This window comes from Oncorhynchus nerka, linkage group LG11 (genome assembly GCF_034236695.1).
Source record: "Oncorhynchus nerka isolate Pitt River linkage group LG11, Oner_Uvic_2.0, whole genome shotgun sequence".
Lineage (NCBI taxonomy): Eukaryota > Metazoa > Chordata > Actinopteri > Salmoniformes > Salmonidae > Oncorhynchus > Oncorhynchus nerka.
In genome coordinates this window covers 31,298,769-31,314,104 of record NC_088406.1, presented here as the reverse complement: position 1 = coordinate 31,314,104, position 15,336 = coordinate 31,298,769, and the positions used below count along the sequence as shown (strand labels likewise).

General features: G+C 41.6%; 2 protein-coding genes across 2 annotated transcripts; both read right to left on the bottom strand.

Annotated features, from left to right (window-relative positions):
- Nucleotides 1–4,779: 4,779 nt before the first annotated feature.
- Nucleotides 4,780–6,116, bottom strand: LOC115136671 (small nuclear ribonucleoprotein Sm D2). Its single transcript, XM_029672301.1, has 3 exons — nt 5,995–6,116; nt 5,399–5,578; nt 4,780–5,204 (listed from the first exon to the last, which is right to left on the bottom strand). Coding segments are annotated over exons 1-3 (357 nt in total). The 5' UTR covers nt 5,997–6,116; the 3' UTR covers nt 4,780–5,029.
- Nucleotides 6,117–9,657: 3,541 nt separating this feature from the next.
- Nucleotides 9,658–14,146, bottom strand: LOC115137597 (forkhead box protein G1-like). Its single transcript, XM_029673916.2, has one exon. The coding sequence runs from the start codon at nt 13,953–13,955 to the stop codon at nt 12,648–12,650; it is 1,308 nt and encodes a 435-aa protein (XP_029529776.1). The 5' UTR covers nt 13,956–14,146; the 3' UTR covers nt 9,658–12,647.
- Nucleotides 14,147–15,336: the final 1,190 nt, after the last annotated feature.

Here is a 15,336-nt window from a genome sequence, read left to right as displayed (position 1 = left end):
CAAGGCAGTTGGTGGAAAGTTGAGAACATACTGTACTTAGAATTTAAGCAACATAGGCCTGTTGCACTAAACAAGACTGCCCTATCTATAGTCAACGTTATGCACATAACGTTAATAATGGTGAGACAAGTAGTTTAAGAAACTATCTGTAGACTCAATGTAGGCTAAAACAAATAATTATATTGCCACATACACCAGATAGTAGTACAGTGCACCTGGAGCAAATTAGGGTTAAGTGCCCTGCTCAAGGGCACATTGACAGATTTTTCACCCTCCTGGCTCAGGTGTTCAAACCAGCAACCTTTTGTTTACTGGCCAAACGTTCTAACCGCTAGGCTACCTGCCACCACTATAGGCCTACTAACTTCATACATAATGAAGGAGGAAGATAATGGGAAAGACTATTTAAGCAATAAGGCCCAAGGAGGTGTGGTATATGGCCAATATACCATGGCTAAGGACTGTTCATTGGCAGGATGCAAGTGAATTATAAACTGGGTGGGTTGAGCCCTGAATGCTGATTGGCTGACAGCCGTGATATATCAGACCATATACCACGGGTATGACAAAACATTTATTTTTACTGCTCTAATTATGTTGGTAACCAGTGTATAATAGAAATAAGGCACCTCAGGTTTGTGATATATAGCAATATACCACGGTTAATGGCTGTGTTCAGGCACATAAGAACAGCCCTTAGCCGTGGTATATTGAACATATACCACACCCCCTTGGGCCGTATTGCTTAATTAAACAGTGTTGTCACCACCATGAAATATTGCACTGTATTTTCTCCGTATGGGGGAGAGGGAACTGGAGCAGAAAAGGGAGGAATGCATTACCTCTCAATGGCTTGTGTAAACATCTGAAGCACTGATAGGCCTTAATACACACACACACACACACACACACACACACACACACACACACACACACACACACACACACACACACACACACACACACACACACACACACACACACACACACACACACACACACAACAGCTGACCATTCTACAATCTACTGAGCAACTGACAGCCTGTCACACAATTTTAGCACCCTCCATTCAATCTGCTTTCTGCTGGCCACTACTGAAACTGCACCCAAAAACAGAGTACACATTTTCAAGCTCATGTTAATTATATAATCAGATTTTCCTCAGAAAAGCATGTCATTTTGTGGAAGACTGGGGAGAAAATGAAAATGTATTTGTGTGTCAAAGACAGTCCCTCTACTCCCAGAAAGTGGTTCACCCAGAAGAAGACCGTGCTGTAATGTTAGGATTCTCCCCTCCTGTCCTCTGTACCATGTTTCCACAGTGTGACGTCAGCTCTCTCCATAGTTGGCACAGTTTCACATGGGGCCTGATGGACTTGGACACCAGTGATTAGATAATATGAGAGTTAGATTAAGGTAGAGACCAAGGTTATGGTAGAGCGGCTGGAGAGTGATAAATAAAAGGAAGACTCGAGTACATTGTGTGTGTGCGGGTGTGTGTGTGTGTGTGTGTGTGTGTGTGTGTGTGTGTGTGTGTGTGTGTGTGTGTGTGTGTGTGTGTGTGTGTGTGTGTGTGTGTGTGTGTGTGTGTGTGTGTGTGTGCCCTCGTGTCAGTGAGTCTAGGACTGTAGCAAAAATGAGAGAAGAGATTGAAAATTAGTCTGGGGAAAAACTGGAATGTTGGTAGAGGCAGGGGGCTTGAGTACTAATCATTTTAATAGGGATTAATATGGGTCATGGATTATTTCACTGCGCATAATAGATAATAGAACCATATGCAAAAGTTATTTTGACCACAGATTATTTTTCAGGAAATTTCAGAAACAGGTGAGACAAGGTAATGATCTTCTCACCTAACACAATGTCCAAAAGATTGTTTGTTAATACAGCCTAGATTTATAAGAACATTTGAATTATAATAACATGCCATTCAGTTAAAAGTAGTGTGTGTGGACAGGAGAGCGGGGGAGGGGTAGAGACACTATGTGTTTGAGATCTGGGCTGGTCACCAGGCAGAGGGAAGCTAAAGAAATTTAGCCCAAATGAGTTGACCCGGACTAGGTCTATGACCTCTACTAGGGGAATTGGGGAGGGGAGGATCACCTTAAATATGTAAGTCACTGCACAGTGGAAGAAGATAGGTCTACCATAAGGAAGATACACAGCTGAAACTCTTCATTTTGTCTTCATGGGGACAATGCTTTATCAAACCTTAGAGGTTTATCCCTCTTTAACCTTTTGTTCGTCTGTAGACTGGTGGTGTTTGACACGCACCTTGAGTGTTGCTCCGCATTCTGCACTCATGTAGCCTGCAGTAGTTAAAAAATGTAAGCAAGCCCTCTACTGGGCGGCCAAACATACAATACTAATATACACCGCTAGATGGCAGAAGATACTACAGGTTTTAATTAAGAGGAGAATGGTTTTATGGATTGACATTGATGAAGTTTAGACCTACTATTTTGTTAGAGAAAAAAAAAACATTCCAGTCAGGTTGTATACAGAAAATACATTTGTCTCTATGTAGTCTATAATTGCACCTTTATCTGATTGATAACAGGAAAAAGAACAACACATAGCAGAGCAACATAGCTGGCCTGGCCATGTAGCAGTACACATTGTGTCTCCACATTTTCCTTTAGTCTGCCAGTAACATATGGGATGTCTATGTATTAATACTTCTATATTTGGCCTAATTAAATTAACAAAAAAATCATTAAATAATGTTGGCCTTGATGTGTGGGGTAGCAGCACTTTTTCACTGGGATGAGGTGACCTCAAGTGTGTCACAGGAGGTTGGTGGCACCTTAATTGGGGAGGACTGTAATGGCTGGAGCGGCATAAGTGGCATGTATCGAATATTCCATTCGCTCAGTTCCAGCCATTATTATGAGTCGTCCTCCCCTCAGCAGCCTCCACTGCTGTGTTATAGAGTTGCTTCTCTATCACTCTTTCTCCACCTGCCTCGCTGCACTGACACCCCGACCATGGATCTGCTTGGAAACAAACTGTGGCAGCTCGGGTTACCGAGCACGATCGATGGCGAGTGTGTGCCGCATGCCGGGCGAGGGTGTTGCGTTGCGCGGAGTATCGACACATGCCCGAATGCTATCATAATCACACTTCCCCTCTTACTCGCCTTCTGCCCCAGCTGCCTACTGAATAAAACATCCCCCTTCCTGCTGAAGATCCACACCCCAAAATCTGGAGGGAACTGGACTCAAGAAGTCTCACGTAAAGAGACATGGCACCCTTTTCTAGAACTCAATAGGAATGAATGAATGTGTGTGGATGTTTGTAACTAAACAGAACACTCAGGAGGCTGAATGTACTGTATTATTGGTGATAACATGAACTACTGCAGTAATATACTGTATTATTGGTGATAACATGAACTACTGCAGTAAGAGAACAAAAAATGATAAATGGGAATGTTTCTCCAATTTCTAATCAGATACATAATGAGTTGGCTTACACATATCCCAATCCCAGAAGGCTTCACCCAGGGCTGTAAATCAGACAGAGCACCCCCCACACACACACAAAGTGATACCACAGGTACAAGGACCCTTGGGGTGAGCAGATAACAGGGAAAGTGCTTTTACACCTGCATTGTTTGCTGTTTGGGGCTTTAGGCTGGGTTTCTGTACAGCACTTTGAGATATCAGCTGATGTACGAAGGGCTATATAAATAAATTTGATTTGATAGCGGGTGTGGGACATGAAGAGGATGCATTTGCCCAAGATATGTTCCTTCGTATGGGGAGACCTGGAGGACAGCCCCAGGCTTTGAAGGGCTAGGTGGGCCAATAAAGAGCATGGGAAAACTCTCAAAAGCAGAAAGCATATGATGCAGAACAACAATCATGAATAGGAATGGAGTAGCTGTGGGAATAGAGAAGCACAATAGTTATAGTCAGCTAGAAGAGGACTCGCCCCAATGGGAAATATGGAATAGGGATCAACACTTAAGACTGAGTGAGATTTAGGCTAAATTGCATACAGGGAACTGTGAGATCTTGCTTCTGACAGCTCTGCAAACATGCTAAAATTCCAATGCACATTCAAGATGGGAAACTTGTTATTTTGGAGAAAAGGAAGTGTTTGCCAAAATTCCTCAACAATGTTAATTTATCATGTCCCTCCTCCTCTGGGACTCTAAAGGTTAGAGGATGCCAATCATGAAGACATAATTGGATTTATGTAAAACTAACTGTCCTATTATTTATGCCCAGCAGGGAATACTGACCTTTGACCAAACCTAAAGAGACATGCAGTCTGTTAATTCAGACGTGTGATTTAATGAAAATGATTGTGCTCTTGCATATATGCCACTTAATGGGAATAACCTTGGCACACAAGCCAACCACACTGGTTTAAGTGCCAACTGTTTCAGAAGAAATAGATGCTATTGCGACAATTAGCTAACAAAGTGGTCAGGAGAGGGTGAGCCACAGCGAGGGACAAGATGATACGGAGAACAGAGCGGGGTGTGAAGTGACAGTCATCACATCTGGCCTCATCTATAATGCACGGGTCTTTAAAACGGCAGTTTGTCACATATTGAGCGCTGCCGTCTGAAATCAACACTGACACCCAAGCTTCTGCCAGGGGAAACAGGCTAGAGGATGGAGAGAAGGAAGGAGAAAGAGGAGTCAAGAGTCAGAGTGCTGTTCATCCTAACATATCCCTTGCTTTCGAGCCTGAAATGATTTTGAGATAGAACATACAGTAGAGAATACATCTGGCTAAGAGTGTGTAAACATACAACACTTTGAATACCATACTTCTCATCTTTTATTATTAAAATGAAAAACTAAAAAGAGCACCCTAAACAAAATAGAATGCCAAGAACGATCCTAATCAGCAATCCGAAGAGTGAAGTTATCATTTTCTCACACTAAATTATAAACACACAGCTCAGATTCCTCTCTGACTCAAAACAAAACATAATTTTCACATAATGACAGTCAACCCACTGCCTGCCATCATCTATTTGACAGACAGGTGAAGTGGGCAAATTAACAGTCTATTTTCCTGTGATGAGGGGGTTTCTCAGCACCACGATTACAGAGTCTCCTCTCAGGAACATCTTAGAGATGTAACGGTCCTTGTTCACTGGTTTGGACTTCTTCTTGCCCTTGCCACTCTTGGGAACTTCTGTCCACATCTCCTTTACATTCTCCAGGACCATGTTGCAGTGTCTGCATTGAGAAGGGAATACAAATGTATGCAGTTAACCAAAAAGTATTAAGAATGAAGCATTTGGGAGGATATAGGTAACATGTGATGACAAAATGCAGACATTAACTTGTGTCTCTATTTGCTGGACATTTGTGATTAACTGTCTAACTCCAATGGATGACTTCCCAACTCAGTGGCCTAACTACATAAATACCTGTCAAATGCCTTGACACGGCCAAGCAGCTTCTTGTTGTTTCGGCAGTTGACGAGGACCTGTGTGTTGTTTTTGACAGACTGGGTGAGCACAGACAGGGGCCCAGTATTGAACTCCTCCTCCTCCCGCTTCTGGAGCTCCTCAGGAGTCATCTCAGACTTGGGTTTATTTAACAGGCTCCTGGAAGGATTATTGAGGATACTCATTGTTAATAGAGTTCAACTCCAGGCAATTCAAACATTGTTTATAGACATCATGATGATGATGATGGCGACTTGACACAACTAAAGTTAATTCAGACCAACAGTTAGCTGTTAACAAAGTTTGAAAACTGTTTAACATGAAGAGGCCAATGTATTAGCTTGCTGGCTAATAAGTTCCTATTTTTATTATGATCATTATGGGTCATCTACAATACATGTTAGCTAGCTACACTAGTTACTGTCGCTAATAACGTTAGATCATCATGGATGGGTAACGAACAGCTATCGTTAGCCAGCCAGCTAGCCAAATTTAGCTACACATCTTTCCACAGTGATGAGGTCTGTTTTACTGTATCCAAACAAAGCACACATTGTTTTTTTTAAAGTACTTACATATTTTCTTCAAAGAATGGCGATTTTAGCAGTGAAACTAGCTAATAAATAGGTTTGCTTTTTCCCGGCTTCTTTAATCGCTCCAACGCCACACTCGTGTGTTGTCTGTCCAACGGCTTCCGGGTCCCATTTAAAAAACATGACAATAACTTCCGGGTTTCCTTAACATTTATTTAGAATACATTATCTGGATACATTTTAATTAATTATGCAATAAATTGTAATTAATTATGCAATGATGTAAATGCTGTCTCAGTTGTAGAATACAGTAGAGTAAATTAACTATAATTTAGAGTTTATTCGTATTAATCTCAAGATGATTTTAGAAGAAAACTATTATTATAGAACATGTCATTTGATACTTAAAACACACAGGAGATTCCCAACCTTATTTCACAGGGTGGCGGCTCTACCTTGTTAGGTGATCACACCCACAGTGTGCTGATTTGGGAGGCCCAGGTCTGGGATTAATTTACAGTGCTTGACTATCATTATGAAACATACCAAATAGCTTAGACTTGCCCCTCTTCACTCACTCACTTCCTTAATGTCTCCCATAAACCCCGGATGAATTATTCCAGAGGGGCTGGGATATTTGACTGTTTCTTGTAAAGTGGGCTTTTAGACTGTTAGCTGTCCATACACCTATGTCAAGGTGTGTGTGTGTGTGTGTGTGTGTGTGTGTGTGTGTGTGTGTGTGTGTGTGTGTGTGTGTGTGTGTGTGTGTGTGTGTGTGTGTGTGTGTGTGTGTGTGTGTGTGTGGTCTAGCTACAGGGTCTTGGTGAGCATAAGCTGCCCTGAGTGCTCAGACGCATCTTGAGGCCTGCCTCAGTCCCTCTCCTCATGTTGATTTACTCTCTTCCCTGTGGTACTGTGAGTCTGCTGGCTGAGGGATTCAGAGGTATGGGGTTATTATCAACGCCTGTCAGAGGATAGCTGTTATTTATTACTGAATTAACAGCAAACAGGACCGTATTACAGTTGCCCCAGGATACACAAAGCCCAATTCTGTACTAGCTTACCTGTTGATTCACTCTCTCCCTCTCTATCTCTATAACACATTTACTCATGTGAGTAATGAAAATGTTATTATAATATTTGTATCTAGATGCTAAGTTTGCCAACAGTGTTGGTGTAAGGTTACATGATCCACCCTAAGAGCAGTATCCTGGTCTAACCGCAGCCGTCTAGGAAAGGTGGCTACAGTCCCCATGAAGTCTATTTTGTTTGATAGAGGCACACTTCGTGTTTAATTGCTATATTGTAAAATACTTTGCCACCATGGCCTATTTATTGCCTTACCTCTCTTATCCTACCTAATTTGCACATGGTGTATATAGATTTTTCTACTATATTATTGATTGTATGTTTGTTTATTCCATGTTTAACTCTGTGTTGTTGTATGTGTCGAACTGCTTTGCTTTATCTTGGCCAAGTTGCAAAGGAGAACTTGTTCTCAACTAGCCTACCTGGTTAAATAAAGGTGAAATAACAAACTAAAACTTCCAGAAATCTGTCTTCATCTTTGTCCTCACACGTCTATTTTTGTTAACTTATATCTCAGATGAGCCCCAAGAAAGGTGAGGGAAAATTCATCAGGTGGTGATGTCACGTGCAGGCAAAATAGTAGAAGTAGATCAATGAGATCAGCCAGACTGTGATGTTTATCTATCTATCTTGCTCTCTATACATCACAGTCAAGGCCGGCTCTGGCCCATTATCACACCTATGTAGTTTCAGTTTTGAACTTTTGATGGTCTTAAAGGCCCAGTGCAGTCAAAAACACGAGTTTACAATGTTTGTATAAACTATATATAAAAAAGTATGTGGATAACCCTAAACATGTGTGGATTCGGTTATTTCAGCCTACTTGTTGCTGACAGGTGTATAAAATCAAGCACAGAGCCATGCAATCTCCATAGACCAACTTTAACAGTAGAATGGCCTTACTGAAGAGCTCAGTGACTTTCAACGTGGCACCGTCATACGATACCACCTTTCCAACAAGCCAGTTCATCAAATTTCTGCCCTGCTAGAGCTGCCCCGGTCAACTGTAAGTGCTCTTATTGGGAAGTGGAAACATCTAGGGGCAAAAATGGCTCAGTCGCAAAGTGGTATGCCACACAAGCTTACAGAATGGGACCGCCGAGTGCTGAAGCGTGTAACCTCTGTCCTCCGTTCAAACACTCACTATCGAATTGCAAACTGCCTCTGGAAGCAACGTCAGCACAAGAACTGTTCGTCGGGAGCTTCATGAAATTTGTTTCCATTGCCAACCAGCCGCACACAAGCATAAGATCACAATGCGCAATGCCAAGCGTCATCTGGAGTGGTGTAAAACTTGCTTCCATTGGACTCTGGAGCAGTGGAAAGGGGTTCTCTGGAGTGATGAATCACTCTTCACCATCTGGCAGTCCTACGGATGAATCTGGGTTTGGCAGATGCCAGGAGAATGCTACCTGCCCCAATGCATAGTACCAACTGTAATATTTGGTGGAGGAGAAATAATTGTCTGGGGCTGTTTTTCATGGTTCAGGCTCCTTAGCTCCAGTGAAGGGAAATCTTAACGCTGCATCATACAATGACATTCTCTACGATTTTGTGCTTCCAGGTTTGTGGCAACAGTTTGGGGAAGGCCCTTTCCTGTTTTAGCATGTGCTTCCAGGTTTGTGGCAACAGTTTTGGGAAGGCCCTTTCCTGTTTTAGCATTGCCCCCGTGGACAAAGCGAGGTCCATACAGAAACGGTTTGTTGAGATTGGTGTGGAAGAACTTGACTGGCCTGCACAGAGCCCTGACCTCAACCCTGGAACGCTGACTGGTGCTGAATGGCTGAATGGAAGCAAGTCCCCCCCAGCAATGTTCCAACATCTAGTGGAAGCCTTCCCAACAGAGTGGAGGCTGTTATAGCAACAAAGGTGGGACCAACTCCATGCCCATGATTTTGGAATGAGATGTTTGACAAGCAGGTGTCCACATACTTTTGTTCATGTAGTGTTTATTTCCACAATATGAGGATGGACTAATGCTTTGAAATTATGAAAATGAAGATCATCCTAGCAAAACAGGCTGAAATATCAGGCAGTCTTTTCAAACAGCTCTTACACTGAAACAGCATTGAGTTTTGGTCTGCCTGGTGACATCACCATGCAGTAAATTAGTTAATTGACCAATAGGAAAGAGAATTCCAATCCTCTCTGCCAAAAACAGCTAGTTTTCAGTTTTCCCCTCTCCACTCCCGGACAGTCCTTGCAAAATTAATGCTTGAGGAATTTCTCTTTGCTAAGAGGCTATTTCTTTAAACCATTTTAATAAAAAAATATATAAAGTAAGGTACTTAATTGTTACCCAGAAATGCTTGATATTGAGATAAAAATGGCTGCTTTAGAACTTTAATACTTACAGATACAGCAGCATGGCTATTTGTGGTGGTAATAGTGGGTTTCTTCAACAGGTGCTATTGAAGTTTCTGTCAAAATATGACCGTGAGTCTGACACAGAAACGTGTTGAATGGGCTGGGGGAATGTGTGTGTGTTTATTCACTTCCTTCACTTATTCACTTCCTGTACCTCAAGTATCACAGAACCGACTCTTGTGTTTTGAATGCATATGTCATACAACTCATCACTTTTATATCACTATTTTTGTTTTTATTGCACACACATTATAAAATGGATCACATTATTACACATATAGCCTACAGTATATGTATGACATGCATAGAGTTCCCTGTACACAAACATTTGCACGCTTTAAAGGGAAAAAGATAACAAAAATAGTGTAGATATAGTACAAATCATGCAGAACATAGTCACCACCTCTGGGATGAAGCATTTCTCAAAGCATAAAGTGGCAAGAAAAATTATGAAAACCCTTTGGAATTATCTGGATTTCTACATAAATTGGTCATGAAATTAGATCTGATCTTCATCTAAATCACAACAACCAACAGACAAACAAAGTCTGCTTAAACTAATAACTTAAACTAATAACACACAAATTATTGTATCTTTATTATCTATATTGAATACATCATTTAAACATTCAGTGTAGGTTGGGAAAAGTATGTGAATCCCCAGGCTAATGACTTCTCCATAACCTAATTGGAGTCAGGAGTCAGCTAATGTGGAGTCCAGTCAATGAGACGAGATTGGAGATGTTGGATAGAGCTGCCCTGTACCTTAAAAACCACTCAAAAATGTTGAGTTTGCTATTCACAAGAAACATTGCCTATCTATCTGTGAACCATGCCTCGAACAAAAGAGATCTCCGAAGACCCAAGATTAAGAAATGTTGACTTGCATAAAGCTGAAAAGGGTTACAAAAGTATCTCTAAAAGCCTTGATGTTCATCAGTCCACGGTAAGACAAATTGTCTATAAATGGAGAATGTTCAGCAGTGTTGCTACTCTCCCTAGGAGTTTGTCCTGCAAAGATGACTGCAAGAGCACAGAGCGCTCAATGAGGTTAAGAAGAATCCTGGAGTGTCAGCTAAAGACTAACAGAAATCTCTGGAACATGCTACCATCTCTGTTGACGAGTCTACGATACGGTAAACCATAAACAAGAATGGTGTTCATGGGAGGACAGCACAGAAGAAGCCACTGCTGTCCAAAAAAACATTGCTGCACATCTGAAGTTTGCAAAAGAGCATCTGGATTTTCCACAGTGCTACTGGCAAAATATTATGTGGACAGATGAAACTAAAGTTGAGTTGTTTGGAAGGAAGGAACACACAACACTATGTGTGGAGAAAAAAAGGCACATCACACCAACATCAAAACCTCATCCCAACTGTAAAGTATGGTGAAGGGATTATCATGGTTTGGAGCTGCTTTGCTGCCTCAGGACCTGGACAGCATAGACGGAAAAATGAATTCCCATGTTTATCAAGATATCTTACTGGGGAATGTAAGGCTATCTGTCCGCCAATTGAAGCTCAACAGAAGTTGGGATGATGCAACATGACAACGACCCAAAACACAGGAGTAAATCAACAACAGAATGGCTTCAACAGAAGAAAATACGCCTTCTGGAGTGGCCCAGTCAGAGTCCTGACCTCAACCGGACAGAGATGCTGTTGCATGACCCCGAGAGCGGTTCACACCAGACATCCCAAGAATATTGCTGAACTTAAATAGTTTTGTAAAGAGGAATGGTCCAAAATTCTTCCTGACCATTGTGCAGGTCTGATCTGCAACTACATGAAACGTTTGGTTGAGGTTATTGCTGACAAAGGAGGGTCAACCAGTTATTAAATCCAAGTTAATAACTCATATACTTGTTCCACCCTACACAGTGAATGTTTACATGGTGTGTTCCATAAAGACATGAAAAGTATAATTGTTTGTGTGTTATTAGTTTAAGCAGACTGTGTTTATCTATTGTTGTGACTTAGATGAATATCAGATCAAATTTCATGACCAATTTATGGAAGTCCAGGTAATTCCAAAGGGTTTTTCTTGCCATTGTATTTAGTTTAGTTGTATTCTAAAACGTAGGAAATGCTCAACACAGCATTGTGTTCATGTTGAGACACAAATGGAGACAATCCCTATAGTTTTGATTTTGACGAAATAGACTAGTGCAGGAGAGAAAATTCTTAGCCAATGTTTTATTTTTAATCCTGGAGTATCAAAACAATTATTGACTTTTGTTTCTAATTTATATATTATTTTAGTTGCATCAGAGTAAATACTTTATTCCAATACCTTTCCAGACGTGACTAAAGATTTCGTTTAAAATGAATTACGCACATCCTTCCTCAAGCAATACGATTGATAGAGGACATTTAAGAAGACGATTGTTATTTTAAGTTTGTTTTAAGTTAACAGTGAATTGTTCAAGCACATCAATTTCTCAATTTGGAATAATGGAATAATAATGGAAATAAGGCTATCATCGGACAATCTCGCCAGTTTTCTACAGATATATGGAGAGCACTCATGGGACACTGTTGTACAAGTTATTTTCATTATTTTATATATATTTTAAATGATGTTCCATATAGCCAACATCCCTAAGACTTAGGCCTAAAAATCGCAAATCGGAGTTACGACACCAAGAACGAAAAAACGAATACACATGTCAGCGAGTGATGAGCCTGTGCGTAAAAGTAGCCTAAACGGTGATGCAACATCTCGCAATAACAATCTCGACCCTGTTAATTAGCTTAACAGATGCCAAATAGTTGTATATTTTTACGACATCATTCACCATTGTGAAACTATCTTACAGCATCTCTCATCTTGTGACATATAAGTTGGTATTATATTTGGTATTTTAAAAGGCTACTAACGAAATGCTATCAAAGGAAAATACACTTTTAATTATCTGAACGCACCACAAATATTGCCCATTATTCGTGAAATAATACAACATTATTCTAGGTTATTGCACTGAAAAAAAATGTAAATGGTAAGTGGTGTTTTTAGTAATACGTTTAGATGGAAATGGCACATTCACGCGTGATTGGCGATTATTTAAAAACGGATGATGAAATAAATGTTCTTTCCAAAGACAGATAGGACTATTTGGATAATAGCAAACTCACATCAATTATTTAAATCAATTTCGCAGTATTGGTAGACATTAGAAAGATACAATACTCAAAGAGAAACATACGTTGTTAATTTAAATAGATAATTAAATATGGTCATTTCCCTGCATCCCAAGGACGATTGGTGTTGAGGGTGCTCGTGTGGCTGCTTGGAAGAAAATAATTAGGGAACTCCATGCATAAACTCCCCAAGCAATCCGATGGTCCATTCTTTCCGGAGTAAATCTGTCCGGCAGGAGATGCCTTGGATGAGGGGTACTCCTCCTGGCACCATGCATTGAACGTCACCGGGTGGGGTACCTGGTGATGCGAGTAAAAATAACTCGCTTGTCCGGATAGCAAGTTAAAGGAACAAGGGTTAGGGAGAGACAACGTGCATGGCAACGATGAAGAGGCGAATGTTGTGGCTGCGCTCATTTGGTGATGGCGACAGTACTGCGCACCTCCACCCATGCCAACATAAGACGACTCTTGGTTTGTTTGGAAGAGTCGGTCTGCCCTAGCATTTATGGCACTCACGGTGGTGTGGTGTGACCGTTGAGAAAGGATCGAGGTGGCATAGTTGGACTGATGGGGCCCTACATATGACCCTGTGCCCGGGTATGAGTGCGCAGGATGTTGAAGGTTTAGAAACGATGGCACCGGCCAATAAAATGACCCAGTGAACGCCAGCCCGGCGGCAGTGGTGGTCAAACGGGAATCCCGTTTAATTGCCAGCTTTGCCCGGGTGCCCGCCGTGGAACGGCACCGGAGTTTACCAGTTGTGCCAGCTATGAACATGTTCTCACTTGAAGGGTCAAGCATCCAGTAGTTGCCTTTGCCTGGGTCATCATAATGGCGAGGTATTTTGACAAAGCACTTGTTCAGACTCAGGTTATGTCGGATGGAATTCTGCCATCCTTGTCTATTTTCTCGATAGTAAGGGAAATGACCTATGATGAACTCATAAATGCCGTTGAGGGTAAGCCTTCGCTCCGGGCTCTGGCTAATAGCCATCATTATCAGAGCGTTATAGCTGAAAGGAGGTTTCTCCGGTTTGGCTTTTCCCTCTACTCCTCCACATGTCTTCACCTCTCCAACTCTCTCCGTATCTTCTCCGTCTTCCCTTTGGCCATTTCTGGAGACTCGTTTGTCCTCTTGGACGGCGTATTCTTTATTATCACCGTTTTTGTCTCTATGTAAATCATATTTTCCATCTTGAGCACTAACTTCTTTAGGCCTAGCAGATAGCCCCGAAGAAATGTGTTTTCTGGAAAGGGGCTTGGAGCATCGGGAAAGGATCCCGTCCAGTGCGGCGCCGTCGTCACTCATCACTCCCTCTCGTCGAAAAAGCAGGCTGCTGATGCTGAATGAAGACTTGTTGAAAACTCTGACAGGGGCTTTGAAATCCTCCATATTCAACATCACCCAGTTCCCACGGTGTCTGGCAGTCTGAAGAGAAGGAATGTCTAAATCCACGAAATTAGACGCACAGCGTATTAGGGTGCGAAAAACAAAATGCGCCCCTCGTGCGCTGCCAACTTCACTGACTGATCGATGAACTCACAGGTTCAATTATAACACTTCCGAGGAGCGTGACACTCAAACCTCTCACCTGCGTCTCGCCCTTTGGTACTGCCTCTCTCTACTCCTTTCCATTTGTTTACACAATAACCTGGCAAACAGCCAATCAAAGACGAATTAGGTGAAGGTGTGTAAGTAATTCAGGAGGAGGTAAACTCTTAAGGTAAGTAAACAAACAGAGAATTTAAAAGAGACATAGGTGCGGGGCAGCTTGTGACGCCTAGACGTCTGCCTGCAGGGCATGCGGCTTCCTGCACAACAGTTGACAAGTAAGAATTGTTGTAGCGTCAAGGCGTACAGCATGAAGCTGCATTTATGTTTCATATTTTCCTCTTTTCTCCCCCTTAATCCTACACCATGCAATACAAGCGTACACTTGTTTGGAATGTTGTACCTTTAAACATCTCTTACAATGTTGAAACATTTACAGGTAGGCCTACAAGCTTTTCTCCCTTTGACAAATTATGTTTTTTTTGTGTGTGTGATTTGCGAAGCCATTTCAATTAAATTCCAAAAGCTTAAACTCATCAAGCACAACACAGCAAGTCAGGACAATATAATATTTTGGCCACCCAAAACTGAAGTCCCATCCAGTTTTCTGTCAATAGTTAGTATTTGTTCAGCAGCATATTTTTTTGTATTTACTCTATTAGTTCTTATTTCCTAGAAAACTTTATAGCAGCACACTCATAGAAAAAGGAATATAATGGTATGTGGACAATTTTATGTGAATAAACGTTATTATTTATTTTGGTAGTCTTAAAATTTCTACTAAACAGACGCATTTTACAACTTTAATATTTGACCTCTACAATTACACTGTGAATGGGTGGCAATTTACAACAGATAATTTCAGAATCTGTTTGCACATCAATTTTCAGGACCGAGTTTAGGTAACCCTGCTAGTATCGGCCATGGCTACGATGTTCTGGGTAATCTCTTCCACCAGCCAATTCTCTCTGTCTTTCGAACCAGTAGCAATTGAGTCTGTGGATGATGTTATGTTCAGGGAAATTTGAGATGTTTTAGTGCAGCATATAGTCTCTCCCCAGGACATTCGGTGTCCCTCAAGTCTCTGTGCCCAAGTAGGATAAATACAGGGTGAAAACCCCACACTGCAGGAGCTGTTTAACAGATGACTTGGCTGCTGGACTGGGCCTCTCATCTGAAACAGAGAAGCATAACCCATTGGTACCAATGCCTTACACACTGTAAGGACCGG

Excerpts from the sequence above, each read along its gene's own strand:
- LOC115136671 (XM_029672301.1), bottom strand. Across the intron at positions 5,205-5,398 it reads CGTGTCAAGGCATTTGACAG|ACACTGCAACATGGTCCTGG; the intron begins GTATTTATGTAG and ends TTCTCAATGCAG.
- LOC115137597 (XM_029673916.2), bottom strand. The coding sequence starts at position 13,955 with ATGTTGAATATGGAGGATTTCAAAGCCCCTGTCAGAGTTTTCAACAAG.